The sequence below is a fragment of the Oreochromis aureus genome, linkage group 18, assembly GCF_013358895.1.
Source record: "Oreochromis aureus strain Israel breed Guangdong linkage group 18, ZZ_aureus, whole genome shotgun sequence".
In the NCBI taxonomy this organism is placed as follows: Eukaryota; Metazoa; Chordata; class Actinopteri; order Cichliformes; family Cichlidae; genus Oreochromis; species Oreochromis aureus.
In genome coordinates this window covers 6,541,430-6,565,470 of record NC_052959.1, presented here as the reverse complement: position 1 = coordinate 6,565,470, position 24,041 = coordinate 6,541,430, and the positions used below count along the sequence as shown (strand labels likewise).

At 42.2% G+C, this 24,041-nt stretch overlaps 1 protein-coding gene across 9 annotated transcripts in view; it reads left to right on the top strand.

Annotated features, from left to right (window-relative positions):
* Positions 1-2,146: 2,146 nt before the first annotated feature.
* carmil3 (capping protein regulator and myosin 1 linker 3) overlaps positions 2,147-24,041 on the top strand; it is a 94,539-nt gene continuing 72,644 nt past the window's right edge. For 5 of the 9 annotated variants that reach the window (XR_005608973.1, XM_039601796.1, XM_039601798.1 and 2 more), the window contains exons 1-5: positions 2,383-4,210; positions 7,416-7,510; positions 19,663-19,713; positions 21,705-21,764; positions 21,846-21,967. Coding sequence is in view for 8 of the 9 variants with exons in the window: in XM_039601796.1 (XP_039457730.1) it covers positions 4,153-4,210; positions 7,416-7,510; positions 19,663-19,713; positions 21,705-21,764; positions 21,846-21,967 (386 nt within the window). In the remaining variant the exon portion in view is untranslated. The other 4 variants (XM_039601794.1, XM_039601793.1, XM_039601795.1 and 1 more) reach the window with 4 other exon arrangements.

The following is a 24,041-nucleotide window of genomic DNA, read 5'->3' as shown; positions in this document are numbered from 1 at the left end:
AAGGATCTGTTCGATCCTTCCTCCGCTGTGATATAATATAAGTTCATGACATGGCCTTGCAGTGGTACAATATGCCAGTACGTGACACAGCAGTTTGCCCTCTGCTAACATGAAATGGAAATTCCCATTCGCTGGGTGGGGAGGGAATGGGGGGTGGGCTAGGGCGGGATGTTTACTGCATCCAACCAGATGAGGGCAGTGTATCACAGCTCTGCTGCACAACCTCAGAGCTCTACCAGGGAATTCTACACGCTGAGGACAACTCAGCCCAAGGTGGAGATTGGGAATGGATGGAAATCCTGCTTTAAAGCATCATTTTGACTCACTAACATGAGCAAAGACAGCAGGGACTACACTTTACATCTAGTCGCTATTAGAGTGGATGCGGTTTCCAGTGTGTTACACACTTTCCTCCTCTCCTCGCTGTGATGTGTCTCACTTTTTCTCAGCACAGATGTTGTGCTGTATTCTGTTGTTATTCTCTGCCAAATGACAACCAAATGTCTGAGTATAAACAGATGTCACTGAATGGGTGTCTTTTTTCCCCCCTCATGACACTTGTCTGCTTGAAAGACTCTGCTGCACCTTTGTAAAACCTTTTTTTTATTCCAGCATTGTTTTATGTAAGCAGATTCACGCACACACGTACCTCGACAGACAAGTAATTGAGAGCATATTGAGCATCTCGACTTCTATCCACGAGATGCTGCATTGATGAATAAATAATGGATCGCCCTTTCAAGTGCATCTTTGAACAGTACTGAAGTTTTTAACCCAATGAAACCTGGAGACAGCTACAGCCCCCAGACTTTAAACCTCTTATTCAAGCCCTACACACTCCACCTTTCTCCTTTAACGCCCCCACCCATTCCCTCTCTCCCTCTATCTCCCTCTCTCCAGCATAATGCCCCCCCATTGAGTCTTCTTTCATCAGAGAAGAGTATCCATGAGATGCAGACACAAAGGTCTCTCATACACAGCCCTGAATATACACCGAAGCATGTATGCATGCACCAGACTGCGCACTTTTGTTTTATGTCCCTGGAGGGCCAATTTTAGGAAATTCGGCGACAGCTGCACCCTCCACATCCCACTAATTTGTATCTTTATGAAACACATTTGTTATATTAAAAAGAGACAACGAGCTCAAAATTTGTGTCTAATTTAGGCAGCGTCTAAGAAAAAAGCAGCCTAACTGCGTTGCATAAGCGATGACATTGACAAGTAGCAGCCGTTCAGATGAGAGGGTGAATCATATGTCATTGTTACTTACAGCTTGAGCTGCAACCTGGCCTCCCAATCCTCCTTCCCAAATCCTATCACAGCCGTGAGCGGTGGTCTCGCAGCTCCGAGGAGAAAGTTACTGAATGAAACTGTTTGATATATGGCTCTATTCCCCCCCGATGTCCTCACGTTGTTACAGACATATTGCCATGAAGACACATTTATCAGAAGCATCATATCAGCTTTCTGCTCATGACATCACAAAACCGTTTCTTTTCTGAGAAGAGCTATAGTTTAAAAATTCTTCAAATAAATAATTACTTACTGTCAGACACAGGGAAATACAAGAGCCCGTATGAATGGTTTGACACATGGGAGCCTTAAATCCTGCAGGAGGATTCAGGGTCCTCATGAGCAGGATCATCTACTAGAGCAGATGTTGTGACTTCCATTCAATGATCACATTTAAACAAGTTTGATTACATAATGTGTTTCATACTTTTTCATTTCTTATCTCATTTCAGACTCGTTTAGTTTGTAATTTACAGTGCTATTGCTTCTGAGAGAAACAACGTTTTTTTGTCTGACTTTCATCTTAATGCTTTATTTCTTAAAAGGGATGTATAGTTTTAATCAGGATTTTTTTTAAATTAAATAGATGTTTATTGGAATCAAAAATACAAAGCCTGAAAATGGAGGGTATTAAACAGGGAGCAACATATAAATATGTAAGGTAAATATACTATCAAAATATTCAAATCCATATTGAAAAGTTTTCTAGTTTTAATTTTCATAGCAACTATATGAAAGTTTTTTTAATATCACTTTTCATGACAATAGTAGAGTTTGCCTCACCTAACCAGTGGGCTTTCAAACTGCCAGAGAAATAAAATTAGCTAGGCTACTTGTAAATAGCTAAGGAGCACAGCAAGCAGCCAAACAAAGATCCTGGCACTCTTGAAAAGCATTGTGAGTTAAACATGCATTGAGGTCGGACACAGATGCTCCAGATTTTTCCTCTATAGAGCTGTGTGTAACTAAATTATCCACCTAACATTAACTACTGGTGCAGCTGAACATACCACCAGCTCTTAACTCAGTTCATACAAATGGTGTAACTAACAGGCTATTTAGGAGCCTCATTAAGGTAAAAAAAAAAAAAAAAAAGGTTGTTTTATTGTAGCTAAATGTGAATATAATTTACTTACAGTGTTAGCAACAGCAGCTAGCAAGGATGTTCAGAACTATATTATTGATTTATATATATAATTATTTTATTATTATTTATAGCTAAAGCTAGCTAGTTAATTTGATGAGCATGCTAAGGAGCTTTTTGGAAACTATTGTATAGGCTAGTATTTATAGGCTTATATAAAATCACAATCATGATTCATTAACAAGTGATTACCATTTGAATGAATGAATAATCGGCAGATCAAAAATATATGAAACACTGTAGTTATTGCAGTGTAAAACATGTCAATTATTAGGCTAAAGTAATGGCTAGAAAAAGTTTTGAATTATTATTTGTAGCTAAAGCTAGCTAGTTAATTTGGTGAATATGCTAAGAAGCTGATGAAAATTATGGCCGGAAACGTTTTGAAAAAGTTGAACTTTGAAAATATTTTTGATATATGTTAAAAAAAAATGTTTTTAGTTTTTAGTAGAATGAAAACAAAGCTCCCTCCTCCCTCAACTACTACCAATGGACTAGTTAATCTCACAGTAGCTCGCAGTTGCTAATATATGCTATTACCAATGACTGTAGACTGTTTTCTAGAGTCATTGGCTATTACAAGAGCTAGAAACGGTGGTTAAATGTATGCTAACATTTACTCAAGTACTTTACCGAAGTCCATTTTAAATGTACTTTGACTGTATTAGGGTTCTTTCTTTCTAAATTTTTATATTTACTGATATATTACACTGTATATAAATAACCAGTACTATAATTAAAATAATTTCCAGCTACAAGCTTTATACAATTCAGGAATCCGTACCTGACCCATTATTATAATACATATGATTCTGCACAATGAGCACTTTTGCTTTAGATATTTTATGCATGATTTGATGGTAAAACGGGTTTTTTCTTTCACTATTAGGACTCCTCCTTATCTATAGAGTACATAGGAGTGGATACTTGTTTTGCCAAAACATATAGGAACTCTTGTACAGCGCCACTTTTCATGCGAGCTCAGGGTTGTATTTACGCCTGAAAATCCACCCCCATTGTTTCCACACTTAGTTTTCTATATGGTATTTCTTTCCAATCAAATGATCAAATCTAAATTCCTGTAATAGTAATTTCGTCTAAACAGCACATCAAAGGTTCTGTCGCTTAAAACAGTAAAACCGTCTCACTTTGTTTCCCAGCAAAGACATTTGAAGATTTGACTAGAAAGTTTTCTTTTGTTATTGTTTTTAGTCAAAATCATGATTTATCAGCAAGTGATTACCTTTTAATGTAAGAATCAATCAATAATATATGAAAAAAGTGTAGTTATTACAGTCTAAACATGTAAATTATTAGGACTCCTGGAACCCTAGAATCTCTGCAATTTAACAATAGGACTCGTTCCTTTCTCTATTTCTTATGGTACATCTGCTATTCCAAACAAATGATGGTGACCTAAAGATGATGAAGAGTATCTCAAACCTCTCTCTCTCCCCCCCTCTCTCTCTCTCTCTCTCTCTCTTGTCTGAGTGCTGAAGTCGGAGGCGCTCCTCGGGTTTGCCACTGCGCACCGCGGCATCGCTTCTCACCACACTGTGCGGACTGTTGCTGCGCCCGGAGCACCTGCAGGCGCTGAAAGAAGAAAAAGAAGAAGAAGAAGGGGGGGAAAGAAGTGGACAGCGATTGTCTAAAGAGACATCTGAGAGAGGAGAGGAAGGAGAAGGGGGCCGGACAGGCGGGAGGAGCGCACCATGGCCTCAAAGGAGACTACAGCGGCGGGCTTCGCCAACGTCAGCAGGGAAATCACAGGTGAGCTCCCGACCCGGGATGACTTTTTCGGGGAAAAGTGTGTTTTTATCACCGCTTCGAGCACTCCCGAGAAGGCGAGAGGAAGGATGAGAGCAGCTCTCGGGACGCGTACGGTTAGTTTTCTTTTACTCAGCTGCTCTTTAAACAACCTCTTTCCACTGCGTTTGATTTGAAAGGAGTTATCGCCGCAGGGAAGCGCAGGATATGCCTCCCCAAGGCAAAACCACAGTTAATGGCTGTTCGGGCTTGTGAGGACTGTAATCCTACCGATCTCAGTGCAGGAGTCTTCACTTTGGGATTGATTTGTCATAAAGATCCGCGGTGAAATTTATCGTGCGCACGGGTCCAGTAGTGCTGTCAGAGTTATTTTCAAGTGCTGCGGTGCGTGTGAGCGCGTCGTGGCGTTGTTGTGCATTCATCAGGAGTTTTTTTTAATGGCTTTCTTTTCTCGCTGCACGTGTGTGCGTGGGAGTTATTGTGTGACTGCGAGCGCTTTTCGTGCAGCATGGGTACAGCTGGAAGCCTGAGCCTGTGTCTCCCGCAGAAGAGATCGGACAGCACAGGACACACGAACACACCATGTTTGGATGGTAGAGTGTTGATGAAGGGTGTCTCTCACTGCTAATTATCCTGATGGAGTTAAGTCCCGCTGTTTACCAGCTCAACCTGGTCAAGCACCTTCTGTGTGGCCTGGTTGTAAGAGGCAGGCGGTATTAGGCCATTAACACACCTGCCAGTGGAGGACCGAATGGGGAGGGGTGGGGGAGATGGGGTTCCTGAGGCTTGGGGAAGGTGAGTGAGCACATCTATCAAACTGCCAGAAAAGGCAGGGGATGTTAGAGGGAACTGAAGGTGGAAAGGGGGAGTGACCCATGCTGGTTTTTCATCACCATCCCGCCTTGCCCCTTTTTTAGGGAACAGATGCTGAGGTCACACCGGCAGGCCTTGGAGGGGTGCTGGATAGTGTGTTAAAAGGTTTAAGCGATTGGGTCTTACCCAGCTTAATGTCAATAACTCTCTGTTTGTCTTCAGCTGATCCTTCTTTCGATCTACCTGAGTGTGCCCCCCCTCCCTCTCAATCCCATCCCTGTCTCATCCTCCTGGCATCTGCCGCTGCTCAGTCAAGCGTGAGAGCCAACTTCATGGTTGTTGCCGGATGGGGACTGTGAGAATTGTGTGTGCGTGTGCATGTGCATGTGTGTGTGTGGTTGATACAGTGGGAAAGTTGGGAGACTGCGAGTGGAGCGTCGTGACACAGCATGACTCGCTGTATCTCCATCTGCTGGGCTCCATGAGTGCATATTTAGCATGGATGGCCCCATTTGAGATGTGTGCTGTGAACATATCACAGCTTGTAGGCATATGTGCGTGTTTCCAGACTGAGGCTATAGGCTGATGTTATTTTAAATAGCAGCGTGCATTGTGTTGGTTGTTGTTTGGGGGGGATGTAATTGGCAGAGGCCTCTGGTGCGGTTCAGTGAGCTTCACAGGGTCGCCTGCCTGGCATGGTGGGGTAGAAGTCCCTAAAGACTGCAGCTCTGAATTGTGTGTTTGGTTCCGTTGAGAAGAGTCGGGCTGCTTTTTTCTTCTCTGAGGCTAAAAATAGTCCAGTTATGAGTCCTCTTCAGCTAGGAGTTGCATATGTGTCTGCCTGTCCTCATGTTGGCGTCTTTGAAGCTGTCTGCTTTTCTCTGTGACTGTTCGCCCCTGTGCGGCTGTCTTTTAAGGAATAATCCACCTCAGACACGAGACGTGATGGTCGTGGGGATTTAGCTGGGATATGGACATATTTTTTGATTGATAACTACATCTTTAGAGCTTTTAAAAAGCTCTGAGACAGAAGAAGCACTGGGACTGTTTCCAAAAATGTCACCTGTTGGTGTCCTAAATCCAAAGTCTGTCATGTTCATCACAATACTTCAAAATAATGACAAGAAAAACCCAAACAAGGTGTCATGTAAAGACTGCTTGTTTGTCTCATCAGCTGCTGGGAAATATCCAGTTTACCCTCTTGCACAAGTACTATGCAGTTTACTTTTAGTTGTTGGATAAAGTCACTTGAAGTGTTTTAGCTCTCACATGATCTTCATCTTTTATTTATTAGCAGCTTAAATGTCACGTTTTTATGTGAAGACTTCAATCTTAACACGAGACAAATGAGGCATTATCTGCTGATGATGACCACATATTTCAGCTGGTTTTTAGATTCTGAAACTTTTTATTTCAAGACTTGGCAAAGAGGAGAAAACTAAATACTTTAACCAGCACATGAAAAAGGTTTAACCCCCCACCACCTGATAGCTGGGGTGCTTGGACCTCCAAGGGTTATGAAAAGGTTTAACCCCACATTCCACCACCTGATATTATTGCCATCTGCTGGGGTGTGCTTGGACCTACATATGTATATATATATTATATTATATGGTATGATAGTGGCATGACTGCAGTTTGGGACCTTGCTCAATGTGCTGAATTGTAGCATCAACAGCGGCAACACCCCTACTGAACTTTGAGTAATTGGTCGACTGATCAAGACACACTTCACAAAAAGAGGAGTTGGGCTAGTGGTGGGTTGCAAAGTGGCTTGCAGACTAAAGCAACTTAAATAACTGCTGGTTGATTATATACTTTAGTCTATATTTATTTTCTTCCAAAGATGTGCCTCAGTCTGATTCGCTGTACTAAGGAGGTGTTGTATTGTCACAATTCACATTAAAAGTTGCCTTTGAGTCACTGCAGTTCAGTGATTCCACTTCCCCTCTGGGCTGGGTATGACAGCAGCCTCTTGTGCACAGTATTGTTTTATGTATCAGTTACTAGTAGTTAGTATTCACTCTAAACCTTTAGACAGCATTTTAACAGCTGAAGCCCCCCCACTGATTTTTGTCACCCTCATGTTACTTTGATATGCAGGAGCTGCCCGATCAGTGCATTTCAGACAGTGAAGAATAAGAGCCCTTATACTGAATGGACACTCAGAATCAGTATTTGGAAAGAAAACTGGTGCATCTCATTATTATTCAGTTTTTTTCTTTCCATTTTTTATCAAGCTTTATGTTCCAATTTACAGATTTACCCTCTTGAAAGCCTTTCAAAGCATTTCTCAGAGCGTCTCAGGACACCGCGTTTTCTGTAATGTGTTTACATTATGTAATTAGCGCTCCTTTTTTTTATCCTTCTCTTTCCCTCTCTGCTTTCTTTCCAGAGAGCATCAGAAGGGTGCTGGACAAACAAGCCATTAAGTTTGTGCGAGCCGTCAAGCAGGACATGAGGAGCGGCAAGTCAGAGGACAGGATTCTGGTGAGAGACGCCGACACCCGCACCCCACCCCAGCACCTCCCCCCACTTCATTCTTCTGTTCACACCGGTGACCCGAGAGAGCTGCTAATAAAATGAAAGAATCTTTCCGTGCGAGGCTTTAAATGTGCGACAGAGTGACGCTGGCTCGTTAAAGTCAAAATGGAAATCAATAGAGCTTAATTGCAACAAATTGAAAGGGCCGTAAGAAGTCGCAGATTGTGCTTCCTGAGCCACACAACAGACGCGTTGAAATTAGGCTTAAGACAGATGCTGTCTAAGCAGAGCAAAGTGGACACCATGCCGTGTCCCACTGAATCCATCCTCAGAGTTTATTAGATGTGGCAGGATGGCCTTAATGCCGCGGGCGAGAGTGTGGTGTGTGCATGTGTGGAAGCCTGACGTGGTGTACATACAGGGTCCTGGCTTATTGCTTTGTTTTTTTGTTGTTGTTGTTTTGTTTGTTATTGAAGGAGCCTCGTGCGTTTGTGTGGGACTGCAGGCCAGAGGGAGTGTAGGTTGTCTGTGATGTGTTCAAGGAACCAAGGCCAGTGCTGTTATTGAGAGAGTGTCAATTAGTCAGGCACATTGGCCGATCAGTTACTCATACAGTGTGGCCAAGAGCGAGCTTGTTTCCTCCTTTAAAGGCAACAAGAAAGGGATGAGCTGATGTGAGAATCCAAACTATTAACCAGGACTTCTGTCAGTTTTCTGCCCCTCCTATTATTTCTTTTCCCCCATCTCTGCCTTGCCTCCACCTATCTCCATCATTACCACACCCCCCTCTATTTTTGTCATCTTCTCTTTGTTTCCCATCCCTCCTCCCTCCCTCCCTCCTTGTCTGTCCATCTTGATTATTCTCCTCCCTGTCATCACCCCCCTCCCACCGCCACGCCGATCGCCTCTCGCTTTCTCTCCATCTCTCCACTTTTATGCCCTTCCACTCGTCCCTCCATCTTTACTCAAACCTGTAAAAGGGTATTGAGCTTCTCTTTCCATCAGAAGCAATTCAATTAGGTCTTTGCCTTACGAGAGTTTTTTTTTCTCTTACTATCCAAATGGGCTTTGGCTGCTGCTGCTGCCTCTGCAACTGCTCCAAATTCTTTCAAGGGAAAGGATGTTGGATGCAGCTATATATGCATTCGTTCTAGCTCGTTGTCAAGGTCTCCCCCCTTCCTAAAAGGCAATCTTTTCACTCTAATGGATACATTTGTTTGGATGTAAGAAGGGCGAATAGACAAGAGAGTTTGTAAATGGACTTTTTTCAGTCTCTCTGGGTATTATGCACATAATATTCATGCTTGAAAGTATCATACATGGAGGTCAGAAAGTGGAGCATTCTAGGATTGCTGTCAGATGCAGAGCTTGAATTTTGTCCTGGAGAAGAAAAGAAAACCACAGCTTCCATCTCGATTCCCCTGGTTTGTTTGGTTCACAGGAAGAGAGTTTAAAACATCAACTCTGTATTTACTTTTACGTTCAAGTCTTTGTTCTACATTTTGCTCTCTCTGTCTTTTTTTTTTCGTGCCCCTCTTCGCCTCCAGAGACTGCTGGTATCCAACTGTCTGTGTGTGTTGACTGTACCAGCCATCATGCTGCGACACACACTCACACACAGGCACACACAGGGTTGTCTCCCCCACCACCCATCTCAGACAGACACAGGCCCAGCGTGACATCTAAACAGCACCGAGGGCACTGCGTTGGGGAGCATCAACATGCACGATTCCATCATTGGCTATGCTCAGACACACACGCACATGCACACTTACTCATGTGTGCGCATTTTGCATACATGTGCAGGAGGCATTAATGCACACTCGCACTGCTCAGTGCATCCAAACTTGCTCGCATACACACACACACACACACACACACACACACACACACACACACACACACACACACACACACACACACACTCTTACAGCCATTATTAGATCACCCTATTTGAAGATTAGAGGCAACTCTGAAAACAAAGCATCTTCAAAGGCTGAGTGGGGGAGAGAGACATGGAAGGAGGGAAGGGAGGAGTGGGCGGGTGTTGCTGGAAGAGGAGGGGAGAGCATGCCAATGGAGCAAAGGGAATGAAGGAAGGAGAGACGGGGGGAAGGAATCTCTGATGTGTTGTGATGCCCCAGTTGCCGATTTGGCTCTTCCGCCACTTATTTACCCTGATCGGTCGCTCTGTTTTATCCTCTGTTGACTCTGTGGTTTCTTCACTCCCACCTAATAACGGGCCTATTACTGGCTGAAAGTGCCACTGTTTGACAGCCCTGAACACACTTGGGTGCTTATTCCCACTTAAGCTGCACGGTTGCGTGGGGGTCCCGCTCACGGGGCTCTTGTAAAACTGAGGTTTGAGGTCAAGTTTGTGCTACTGCGTTAAATGATTCGATTGTGCCCGTGTGCTCTGTGGGTTTGCCAGTGTGGAGGATGTGCGCAGCAGGGCCGCTTTTGATGAAATTAGTTGAATATGTAATGATTTATGGTTAGCAATCACTTTCAAAGTAGCTTTATTGAGCATAAATCATTCAGACCTGAAAATCATTTGCCCTTTAATGGACCCACACTGAACAAAGCAATTACCAAAACAAAAAACAAAAAAACGAACCACACGTGCCATTTCTTGCTCTTGGTGACTTCTAGTGCCAAGTGAGTATTTACATTTATATTTATATTTATAATTCTACTTTTTTGTTTCATTTATTTTATTTCTCTAACAAGCAGTAGAAATGCTAGCTTGCAGTAAAAGTGTACCTTCAGCAATATGGATGTAGCTGTGGCGCACAATATTTTTTTTTTGGCATCATTGGGTGAAAATTCCATTTTAACCTTTCAGCATATTGTAGCTCAGGCAGTCTGTGAAGGCTTGTGCAAATCTTCTTGGCTTTGTTTTCAGTGCTTTTGATGATGTGATGGGTAAAGTTTGGCAAATCACATCTTTTCATAGAGGGCAGTGTTACTTGTTTGTTTGCTGTTGGTTTTTTTACTAAACAAAGTCATACACTTGGATTCTTAGATTGAACCCAAGCTGTGCATAGCTAAAATTAGTTTTCTTATTTATTGCACTTCATTCATGTTCTTATAGTGATGATGATGAAATTTTTTGGGCAGCCCTTACTTCAAGTGGTACAAAACTAAGCTAAATTGACAGAGAGGAAAAAAGTGAAAGACACAGTTCTTTAAAAAATTCTTGCAGTAATTCTTACAATATACAAACCCTATTCATAGAACTATATAGAGCTACAAACAGTTGCTGTTGGTCAGACAAATGGTTCATGTAATTTTCCTGTAATCAGTAAGGTGTTTCGTGGTTGGGTGTGTAGGTGGATATGCCATTAAAAACAGGGGATGTAGCTCGTGGGCTGTGGTGGTGCATCTGTGTCAGTTTTATCTTAATGCAGTGTATGAAACGTGCACATACTCGGGTGCTACAAGGGGTTTTTGACAGATTTGGTAAATTCTGTTTTTTCTATTTGTTGTACATTTCTGCCTCCGTCACCTCTGAGAGTAGAGCCCATTCTTTTTCTTTTCCTGGACTACCAACAACATGCAAAAACTAAGCAATAACTAATCATGATTTCTAAAACAGTGACAGCATGGATTTTCCTGATTAGTTACTAATTACAAATTAGCAACTTGTAACTGATTAGTCATTTTTCAAAAAAATGTCATTAAAATGTCAAAAGATATAATTTTGTTAAATGTACAACAGAAAAATATTTGCCAAACTAGTATATAACAATACTAATACACTGTAAAAAAATATATATACATAATTATTTACAGTAGTAAATATTGATTATATTTACCAGTTTAAAGTGTTTAGCATTGTAAATGATAACCATTGTATTTTTTTAAAGAATTACAGAGCTATTAATAATAACAGGCATCTCCAATAATTTGTAGAGCCTGCTAAATCAGAAATCAGAGTAGGTGTGTGTGTGTGTGTGTGTGTTTGTGTATATACTTCTCGAATAAGTAAACTTTACCACAAACTGGAGCCAAATACTGCGTCTGCTGTATGGAACAGCAGCCAAGTAGTTGCTCTTCTGAACGTGTTTGGCTTTATATCCTATCCTATGATCAGTCCATGAAAATTTTTAAAGTAAAACCTTTAAAATAATCCTATAACAATAGGACAGCCAATGAAGCGTTATTGAAATTGGCATTGCGTTTATTGTTCTTGGTTTGGAGTCTAATAATTGATTTTTGATTTATACTGGTTTAGAGACCGTCACAATAATCCAGCCGCGAGGGAAATAAAAGGATGAGTGATAGTTTGTGCCATCAAAAATCATTACTGAGCAAATCTTGGCGACATTCCTCAGATGGTCGTAACATAACTGGATCATTAGCGTGTTTCTTGTAAGTGAGGCTAGTGTGAAAGAGCATATCCAGGCCTCTGATATTTCCTTTTTAACAGTACTTTGTTAGGGACAAAGCAAAGACAGGATGCCATGATACAGCAGTTAAATTTTAAAAGAACTACTGACGGCCATTTTTCAACCTCTGTAGGCTTTACGGGACGATACTGCTGCATGTCATTAGCAGTTGAATAAAATGGGAAGCAAGCCTCCCAGTCTGTTGTTGTATTTATTTTTTTCCTCCACTGCCTTTTAAAGTTTTTAAGTTTTAATATTTCGTATACTCCTATGGGTTTTTAACATCTTCATGAATAAGCGTTTTTGATAGTTTTGCTGTGTGCCTGTTAAATTATTAAATTTTATTGCTTTGCAGTTGCACAATTGCCTCTGTTCCTCAGTGCCTAGTCCGGTGAAGGCTCCATCATTGACTTGGGTTTTACTGACTTGTCCAGACCCATAAGGTAAATGAGGAGTTGCAAATCCAAGTCTGCATGTTTAGAATTCTTCTTGCGTCTTCTGTGGCTCCTTTAATGCCATTCAAGGTAATGTCATTGGGTCTTCTTACATTAAACAAAGACTTCATATTTTGCAAGCCTGCCTTACATTGACAGGAAGCATGAAAAATATGGGGATATCCAGAGAGAGATTATCATATGAAGACAGACTGTTAGTAGCATTATAGTAAATGGAGGTGCTTTTTTTTTTCTTAGCTTAATCCATTAGCCTAATATGCATTTATTCTGACAGCTTTTGTTCAGTGTGCCTTTTGTGAGTCCTGCCACGCTATGAGGCTGCAACATATTACAGAAGTATCCTTTTAAGGCTTTAGTGATTCCACTATGAAAGGTCAGCACACCTCTGTGAGGTCTCTTCTCAGGGTTGGGGACAAAATCTGTTGTTGCTGTTGGTTTTTTCTTTAAGTAGCTGAACCTTTGTGCTTGCAGTGAGTGTTTTGCTATACTGTGTTGAGATTGAATGGGTGCTCCTGGGCCGGGGATGTGTACCTATGACCTGGTTATATATGCTTCTGTAATCTTGAAACAGGTTATATGGATATGCAAGAGGAAGTGCTTTGACGTAGGGCTGGGCAATATGCCCTAAAATCCATATTGCGGTATAATTTGAAGCATGTGCGTAACAATATATATTGTGATATATTCTTTTCTTCTGTATATATATATGTCAAAATGACTGAACAGTATAGAATGCCATTTTAATAATATTTATTGTGCAAAACTTTCCTAATAATTTTTAAGATGTAACAGATCTTTTTCCAAACAATGTAACAGAAAATTTTGAAATAACAAATAAAAATGAAGATAAATGTGCAAACATTTTTGATTAAAAAAATAAATATCAGTAAAACACTAAATTCTAAGTTGTTGAAGATAAAGTGCAAAATGTGCCTTTGGAAAAGATGAGTCTGCTAGTGTGTAGGGCACCTTTTTTTTTCCACTTGACTGACTGGGCGTTTGTGGAGGGTGCTTTCCTCATATTCCAAAACGTGCTTCGTCTCTTCGCTGTTACTGTCGCCCGGCATAATTTGCAGATGATATTTTTCTGCTTAACATCCGAATGCTTAAACCCAAATCAGGTGCATATGACTGACGTAGCACCGGTCTTCTTTATGAGCACCTCCTCCTCCTCCCCACGTGTAAGCTCCATGCTAGCTTGCAGCTGCTGCCATGATTAAGCGCAGCAACATGCGCTATTGCAGTAGAGCGTTATAGTCAAAATCTCTACCGTTGGCCAAATTCATATCGTTTCTAGCATATACCATTTATACCGCCCACCCCTGCTTTGACATGTTGCATTTTTATTACTTGTGTACTAAAACCATTTTCACTATCTTGTTCGAGTACCATTTTCTAGAACAGGCGTGGGAAACTCCAGGCCTCAGGGATCGGTGTCCTGCAGGTTTTAGATATCACCCTGGGTAAATACACCTGAATCAAATGATTAGTTCATTACCAGGCCTCTGGAGAACTGCAAGACATGTCGAGGAGGTAATTTAGCCATTTAAATCAGTTGTGTTGGATCAAAGACGCATCTAAAACCTGCAGGACACCGGCCCTCGAGGCCTGGAGTTCCCCCACCCGAGCTCTAGATTATCTTTGAAGGCCTTCCGAGAATGTGACTGTGGCATCTTTGTAGGCGCAGAGAGTGAAAGTGCAGCAATCCGAGCAAAAAAATGAAAGAATCTTGTTTTTGGTATTTACAACTCCAAACCCGCTGTACGCTGAAAGCAGAACAAGTATATTTGGGGAGGAATGATGTTCGTCCACAAGGTCTCTTTTTATTTTTTAATTTCCCCCATTGTGTGTGGTTTTAGAGAAACGGAGCCCACAGGACGGTGTGTTTGTAGCCAGTGATGGTAAAACTGAGCCAATTCTGCAGCACTTGCTTTTGATGCTGCAAAAATTGCGTGCGGTGGTGAATAAAGTCAAAAGCGAGAGATGCTCGCCGAATTATGTAACTTGACGTGGTGAAACTGGGCCTGGAAGACGACTCTTTGTTGCACAGAAAATCTAACTGTGTGTTGGACTGTGAAAGAAAGCCGAGTACAAAGGAGGAAAAGAGACGGCCGGCGCTCGCAGCGTTGTTTCACTCTCGCCAACACACGACGTGCTTGTGTAATGGTAAACATTACCACTGCATCACCCGTCATTTTCCTTTCATGGCTTTTCCCCCTGCGAGATTGTCAGCGTGGAGTCAATTTCTCTGCAAGTTTCTAGATTCGCCGTCTGACGGTGCGTGGCGAGCGCTCAGCTGTAATTAGGACTGAGTCTTCTTTCGATTATCATAAACACATGTTGGTACCCTGTGGCGGAGACGCTACGAAGTGTGACTGCTGACCTTCTCTCCTCCCACGAGAACGAGAGAAAGTGTGAATGAGTGTTTGTGCGTGCGCGAGTTATCAGGGCTGAAAGGGAACTCTGCCTCTATTTTTATCTCTCCATTCTATTGAGTCACTTTCTCTCCTTCGCTCCCTCGTTCTCATTGTCTCAGTCCTTACTGTACCCGCTGCTCCTCTCCTTCCTTCTCTTCTTTCCTCATCCATTTGGCCTTCCTTACCTCATTTCTCGTCCCATCCGGCATCCCTGCATTTGCTCGCTTTATGTTTTCACTATTTTCCCCTCCCTTTATTGCTCTTGACCCACTCGTCCAATCCCTGCCACTCTCCAGCCTCTATTTCTCCTCTCATCCTCTCATCTCTGTCACCCATCTACATTACAGTACTTCAGCCCATTATCTGCCTCTTTTTCCCCAGTTTTTCTTTCTCATTTTCAGAGTGCCATCTCTTTGATTTAGGACTCCATTTTTATCAGAGAATTTGGAACAAGATGTGTTTCGGAGCTGTGCATCTCTCCCTCCCTACCACTCTAAAGTCCACTTACGAAGCAGGACCTGGGGCATCTGTGCTTTCAGACCCTCCTCTCTCTCTCACACACACATACACACACACACACACACACACACACACACACACATAAGCTGACAGATTGACTGATGGCAGGGTTGTGTTCTTATGATGCTGGGTTCACTTGAGTGATGGTGGCTGACTCTGTGTGACAGGATGGGAGAGAGAGAGAGGGGACAAGTGTAGTCCAAAGCCAGCTTAGCAAGCTATTGTGCATCATTATACGTGCGTGAGAGTCAAAAAGCAGTGTGTGCTGTAGGAGCACGCTGAACTTATGCAAATATTGGCGATAGAATGTTTCTGATTTTGACCCCGGTGTGTGTTTTTGTGCACGTTTTTTTTAAAAAATGCCCTTGTGGCCGAGCCAGAAATACCGCAGGCGGCCGAATCTGGCACTGATCCTCTTCTTGTTCCCTTCAGAGGCAATGCCGCAACACACACGCATACACATTTACACGTACAGACACACACAAGACCCAGAGACACTCTTTGATTTGCGCCATCTCGTTTGAAGTGCAAGACCCAGAGCCTGACAGCTTATGATTAATATAAGCCCCCGCCCTCTGCCCTCTCTGCCGCGTGTGCACGCGAACGCACAAAGCCGTGCAGAGATGCGTTTGTTGCTCTGTGCGCGTACTGTACACGCGGCACTCTGCGTGGCACACAGATCCCACCCTGCCCTCGCAGTGAGCTTCGGGGGCCAGCCTGCTGGCTAGATCTTTGAACTAGAGCTTTGACACCGTGCCATCACCGCAAGGGCACCTCTGGACTCCCCCACCCCCTCACCCCCCATCATCTTCGCCTTCTAGTCCTCGTCTCTTGTTACTTCCTCATCACTTTTTGAGATTGTCACCTGCTGTCTGCCTGGCTGACCAGATCAAAAAAAAAAAAAGTTGACCATCTCATTTCAGAGGATTTCCTGGGTGGAAAACGAATCTTTCTACAGCTTTTAGGATTTGTGATTGATCTGCGGAATAGAAGGTTTGCCAGAATGTCACCTTCTATTGTGGGAGTGGGTCAGGGCAAGGTGGGCAGCATTCTGCTTCTGGCTCATGGTACTTGACATTAGCGTGACTGCTTGTGCCAGCTGATACTTATTATCTTTATGCTTCAGAAACTGCTTCAGAAATTATTGACTTTCTTTTTCTTCTTTGGTTACTCAGGACAACCCATTTATTTGTGTGATTGTCGAGGAAGAGGACAGACAGGACCAACTGTAATCTTCTCCATCCATGACTGACAGACGCTCATGTACAATGGTTACAGTGGATGGATACATATATATAAAATATGTATTTTAAAGCCATGTTTTTATTTTGGGTGCTCAAATGCAACAGCATAATGATGAGATACAATTAATTCCCATTTTTGATTCATTTAAATTCACATACAGAGATCAAGCACAGCAGAGCAGCTTTTCTATCCAAAGCACAAAGTGCACCGCACCTGCTACTTAGCTAGAAACACATTCACTCACTCAAACTTCCTGAATCAATAACATTGTTCTTTACTTGCTTTGAGTTGTGAGACAAGTGCTCAGGGGCTGTCTGCGAAGTGAAACACTGAAAAAGATAATACAAAAATATTGAATAATCTGACTTGGTGCAGAATACAGTGTCATCAGAAGCTGTTGAAGTATAACCTCCTGGCTTTGGTGCAATCAGCTGATAATTTCCTCATTGACTGTTATTTCCGGATAAGATGACATTCATGAGTGGCAGAGGTCGATATGTGTGCCGTGTCAGACTGTTTTAACAAATTTGAGCTAATTTAATGACTTTAGAAGGCTTTAAACATTATTTTTTGTATTATAAATTTCCCTTGTATACCAAGGAAGCAAACAAGACAAACAAGAAAGGAAAAAAAAACATTGGTATGGATATCTGTGCATCTCTACTTAACAGTGATTGATTTAAACAGCACCGTAACTCCATAAGATGGTCTCTTATTTGCTTCACTCTTCCACCAGTTATTTTCATTGTTAATCATTCTGCCACATTATCTTCTCCTTTCATTAGATCCCTCGCAATACAATGAAAGCCCAAGGTGATTATCTTCCTTTTTATCCTTACCACCAAGTTATCCACCTTACTACATAATATGTTACAAAAGGCAAAAATGTGAATTTTCAGTTTCTACTTGATAATCAAAATATTTGCCTTTTCTCCCTTTTTTTCTCCCACTGATTGACTTTTATTAATCGACAGCTGTTGCTACGTTACTGCTACACCACACAAATTACTAATATGTACACCCGTGAAAATGTCAGCCTCCCGCTAAGCCGTGTGTGACAATTACAGCAGAAGATATAAATTATCATTCAGATTGATATGGGTGACAGCTTTCAGGCGGTGGGGAGACTGACAGGACTAGCTGCCGCTCAGCTCTGAACGTTGGGCCATTCTGATTAAGCTGTCTAAAATATTAAAGTGAAGCACTTTGAAGTATTACTCTGGAACTCTGACTATTGCTTACTACCGTCTACCACTCAGTTGCTATCTAGCTACAATATAGTGTGGGCTGTTAAATGATGCAGGAAGCTAACTGAAAGGCTTATTGAGACCGACAGGGTGTTGTCTCCGTTGCTTTTCGCAAACGGCAAAAAGACTTGAACCTCGCCGACTTTATAAACAATACAGCGTGCTTTTTGACTCTCTTTAAACGCGGTCGATGTGGCGCGCAGACAACAGCTCGTCGAAGTCACACAACAGATAATTAGACGGCTTATAAAACCTCAAAACGACAGTGATTTTTTATTTTTTTGTAGAGGACTATTGGGTGCATTTTCCCTTCACTGCTGCACACGTCCCAGCCAAGTAAGCAAAAAATAACCAGAGTATTGATTTGTCTTTAACGATGCCTCGATAGCCTGTAAATGATATAACAAGAGAGGAGAAATCCTATGCAAGAGACTTGCTTCAGCATCGGGGGATCAAATCGGCGCCCATCAGCGAGCCTGCATTATTGATGCCTTTGTTTACATGATGAGACCTTCTGTCAGGTAGCAGGGCTTTATAGTGGTGCATCTGTCGTCCACGTCCTCATTATATATATTTGCGTCTCAACTTTTTTCTTTTTTTCCCCTCCTTCTGTGTGCTTCCCCTCTGGATTTATATGGGAAATTTGTGGAGGAGCTGTGATTGGACTCCTTCTACAAAGGCCTCTCATCAAGCTTAGTGCAGCCTCTCTTCTCTGTTGGAGCCTGTTATGGATGCCTACATATTTAAGACACAGGGTTGATCTGTGAGATGAGCTTTGCTGGGAGTTGGTGAAGTATGGTGGAGGAGAAGACTTAATTATTTGGAGGGAAATGTGGTGTCTCTGCCCTCCTATCGCCTCCTCTATCTCTGCTCTCTCTCCCTGTATCTCTTTGTATGTTTCATTTTCTTTCTTCCTCTCACTGCCACTCAGCAGGGCGCCATTAGCCATTCAGCGCAGAGAGGCCTTGAGGAATTGAAAGTGACAGAGCAGAAAAAGAATAGAAAAACTGAAACGGGAAAGGAGACAGGGGACTTGGGAGAAGGGGGGAGGAGGAGGAGGAGAGAGGGGTGAGGGCAAGAGGGGTTGGAGTGAGGTGTTAGGTGGGAGCAAACCAGGCAGGACACAGTGCCACATTGGGAGATGGGAGGGGGGTTAGGGATTAAGCAAGAAAATGAACACATTTCCATGGAGATGAGGAGAGAAATCAGAGGAATGAAAGGATGCTAGGAAAGGAATTATGGACAAGACAGGAGTGGAATTTGAAAGCTGGCTGAGAAAGAGCATGGAGACAGTGTGGTCGAGAGTTAGGGACGCGGCTTGGAAGGGCTAGAGACGCGCAGTGCATGCATGCATGCATTGAGTATGCTAATTATGGAATTTTTGAATTATGAATGAGATTAATTGCATAGGCAGATGTGAATTTATTCACATTCTCTTTCTCTTAATTTACCCCAGACACTTTTAAATGGTAATGGCTTTTTTCTGACAAAAGCACACCTCTTTTTTGCTTACTCTTCCTCTCTGTCTTTTTTTGTCCTCTCCCTGTTATTTCACCAGTATTCTTGCCGGGGCGATGAGGCGTCTGTTGAATAAGTACTACTTAGTTCCATCACCACAACTTGGCACGATAAATTGGAGTGTGAAATGACTTGCAGTCCCGCCATTATATGTCTTTGACACACATACGCACACGCACGCTCACGTGCTGTCGTCATTAGCTCACTAATGTCTAGGGTGCTTAGCATGACTTACGAGCCATTTGGATGAACTGCGGAGATGATTTGCTCTCTTTATGGGATGTTTGTGCTGTGCTATTTTTTGCTGCGATTTGCATTTTGCATTTCCTGCTGTCTGACAGAAATATAAATGTGTTCTCCCCTCAGGTCCTGGCAACATGGAGACTGTATCTCTTTGCTGTCAAAGTGCCCACCAAGGTAAATGTTCCCCCGCTTTCAGTGGAATTTTATGGCTTTCACTTGCCAGCCTTGATCTCATGGTAATTCGCACGAAATGTGACAAAAAAAAAAAATCAAAGGCTTTTCAGAGCAGGAGAAAAGAGATAACGATGATGACTGCGGTGATGATGTTATAGGATGATAGTAGTAATGATGACAATTACAATGTAGACGATGAGGGGCAGGTGGGATAAAACTAAAGCAGCAGTTTGAGGATGTAAATATAGTTCTTAGCTTGCAGCCAGTAGCTAAGATGCAGCTGGTCACCTTCGCTACTGGCTGTTTCAACGATACACTGTATATAAAAGATACAACGAACTTCTGGGTCACAAAAGTGAAGCCGGTAGTGCCTTAAACCTGTCTCCTTGACGTGCATCACTGGGTCAAAGTCTGTGGGGAAAACAGCCCCACATCTCACTTCCTTAATGATCTCAGTAAACACTTTCCTTATGATTTCTTGATCTTTCAAGTGTCAAAAGTCCCCACTGGAGTAAAGCGGAGAATAAAATGGAGTGTACTTCAGGGCACACTCAACTTGACGCTTCAAGTTGGTACATTAATAACCAGTGGGTGATGTCCTGGTGGCGCTAATCATCTTTTACCTACAGTTTATGTTTTGAACACCTTGACTGGTTAAAGTAGGAGGACTGTAATGCCTTTTAATAGATCCAGGTTAGCCATTTGTCCTTGCTTCCACTATTTGTGCAAAGCTAACCTAATGCATATTTTTTTCTTTTTGCTGATACACTGTATATTAAGGTGGATGCAGTCAAGATGGTGCCACCAATTAGTTCTAATTAAGCCCATAAATAGCCATCTTTGTGGTTTTGAAAGTGGATGAATAAGAAATCCAGCTACATTACACAGCCATTCATCAGTGACTTATAGGAAACCCTAAACGATAACCCAATTTATTATCTTTATTACTCTGAATGGGACCAAAATTTAATTTAAAATAAATGAGGTTGTGTTCAATAAGACTTGAAACTCATCTGGAAAGTGTTTACTGATGTCATAAACTCAAAGAGAAATAGGGTTGTTTCAGTTTCTATACTATCAGACTAATGTTTTGCCTCCTGGTGGCCATTAATAAGTAAAATAATTCAGTGGACTTTTGGCCTCACTTTTTTACCCCCAAACGGCTTCCATCTTTAATATACAGTCTGTGATATCACTACAGACATAGGAGTAGTATCTCATCTAGCATGATTGTAAATACATTTCTTAAAATGTTTTTTTTTTATTAGCCAGTACTAGTAGTGATCCCATTTCAAATTATATTTGTTTGGCCATAATTATTTTCCATCATCACAGCACTGTGCACACTAGAAATGATGAGCAGTGAATTGATCAGAAGGGTTGTAAGCAAGTCAACAAATCATCAGGGCGATGATTCTCTCTCACATGCACAGCTGTAGTAAGAATCTGGGGCAGAGATTAGGCTGCTGCCCAGCTGACTTGCAGTGGAAACACTTTTGTACAGGACAAACAGAAACAGAAAATTCCAAAAGATGGTATTTAGTCTGAATTTTAGAGTAGATCTATTGAATTGCTGCCAAAGTCGATCAAGATAACAGGTCAAGCTAGATTGGAAGGCATCCACAATGTTGTCAATAATCCCTTTCTGCAGATTTGCACGTCTAACCACTACTTATAGGTGGTGAGTGAGAGTGAACACTTTTACTGGTCAGCCTGTGTTTTCTCTGAAGTTTAGGAAGCCTTGGCTTTTTCTTAATTCATGTTTGATTGTGTGTGTGTGTGTGTGTGTGTGTGTGTGTGTGTGTGTGTGTGTGTGTGCTTCCAGCTTCATTTGAGTTTTTCTTTTCAGCAAATTGGCATCATCTGAACTCAGAATCTTCTTTGTTCTGTACAATATTTTGTGAACAAAACAAATGTTGGCCACAGCAAAGATGAGGTTAGGTAACAAAAGGATTTTGTTTGAGCTTGTGATGCATCTCTGCTTCTCTCAGGTCGAGGTCACCTTCAACTTTTTGGAAATCAGAGCAATGAACACCTACCCAGAACACCAGGTGAGAGCGGCGATTCCTGCCAACTGTACCATCGTAGCACCGTTGACTCTCACGGGAATAAAACTGTCATTGTCGGTACAGGTAATCATCGATACAGACAAGACCACCTACTCGCTGAGGCTGCAGACCCAGGAACAGCTGGATCACATGGTCAGCCACATCAACTACGCCCTCTCCAGAGTCTTCAACAACTCAATTTATGCGTAAGCAATGTCAAGCGTCGCCATCCTCGAGCGAATTGCCAAAGCTTTCTGTTTTACTGCTTTATGTGCTGAGCAGCAAAGGCAAGTTGTCCCACGTTAACAGACTTTGACAGTGTGTTGGCAAGTTGGCAGCTTCACTTTAGGACTGCTTTCCTCTTTAACAGCCAAAAATCATTCTTATCTTGCAGTAGTTTCCCTCCAACCCATTTCTGTGTCACCGTAGACTCTTACACCTAGCAATCACTGGGCTTAATTTGCCAGCTGACACTGAGTAGGCTGCTACCGCGAGGCACGGTTTCGTTTTCTCGCTGTTTACGTAGTACTTTCAGTCAGTAGATGCTGTCGACTCAACCCCGAAGTCAAAAGAAACACATTCTTATGCCGATGAAAATCCTACAGCGGGAACTGAATGTCCTTTACGCTTTAATCTAAAGCGGTAAAGCGCAAAGAATGCACACAATGAAAAGCCCAGACAGAGTGTCTGAAATTTTTGTCCCGCAGTCATTAGAATGTATGAGGAGGAAAGGAAGGCACAGAGTTTGTTTCCCTCTCTCTTAGTTCTCATCTACAATTTCTGAGAGCACTGGGATTGACTGTGCACCACTATTGACCTGCGCAAGGCTATCTCTGCACTTTATCATCGTTCAGAATAGCTCTTTTCCATTAGGGCCGCGGCAGATGATTGCTTCCAGTGAGGACATTTAAAGAGAAATAAAGAAAGGGGAGAGAACACAGGGAGGAACCTTGTGTTGTGGGTTTAATTGTGCGGCCCGGTAACTGATTGGTACTGCAACCAAAAGTACACGATGCAGATAGTATCTAGAGAGCGTGCACGTATGCACGCTCTGGGGCGGATGATGATGATTGCGGAGATAAGGTAGGGATTAAGGTCACGGATGTTGTTGGGTGTTGTGTGTGTGATTTTGTTGACAAATGCGATTAAGGATGGTGTGTGTTGAATTCCACAGTGTAACGGTGTAATCCTATCAAAAAGCCAAAGCAGGTACAGCCGCAGTACTATGTGTGAACACAGTATTTGCTTTCTGATCCATCCATACACTTTTCTGCTTACTTGCTGTTTCTTTCTGATGCAAATAAGGCAGTGCTATAAGGTAGAAAAGGTGGATGAGCTATGTTTTGCAGGAGTTCATTTGAGGTCTCCATGTTTAAGTCAAATTCCCGTTTAATGTCCTAATTTCACTGGACGTTGTGTAAGGATGTATCATTATGATATCTACCAGGGTGTGAGCCTGCTGGGAATAAGGGTTATACTCATTCATTCGAACCTTGGTGCATCCTTGTGTCTTTGTATAGTCTCTTGGGCACTACAGTACTCCACTTAAGCCACTGGGAGTTCAATGTCTTGCTTAAGGACTCTTTAGCAACAGCACCAAAGGAAAGAAGTATAATATTTAGAATGTACTTTTCCCCAAGCCTCTAACTGATACCAGAGGCCTTCTCATTACAAAAAAATACTCATTAATAATCCAGCCGTGTGCCTCTCTCCATAAAATATAGATGATAAACATACTTATTAGCTATTGTTGCAGCAGGGTTCGTGGGTTTATAGTGAACCGTCTCAATGGGCCACATACAGCCAACTTTGATCAAAGAAACTCTCATTTCTATCAGCTTAAAGATAACTACTTAACTAACTATACTTTTAATGCTATAGGTGTTTAACTAAGAGGTTTACCTTAATTACTTTTGTGTAGTATGAATAGAAGGGAAGTTCTAAAACTTATGAAAATACAGTTGAAAGTCTAAAACCTATGCCTTCCTTTACATTTCCCAAAGGTGTCAGGAGGTTGGAGTCTTAGCTGGGCAGATACTGGCCCCTGGGCCTTATGTTTGACACCCTGCTCTAACTCTGTGGGAGGGTGGAGCTTATACCAGTTGACATGCTACCAGTCTATTACAGGAAGACAAATGATCATTCACGCTCACAATCACATTTATGGCCACTTAGCATCACCAATTAACTAGACGTGCATGTCTCTGGACTGTGAGAGGAAGCAGGGGGACTGGGAGAGATGCATGCAAACAAACAGTACTCAGCCTGCTGATGGATTTG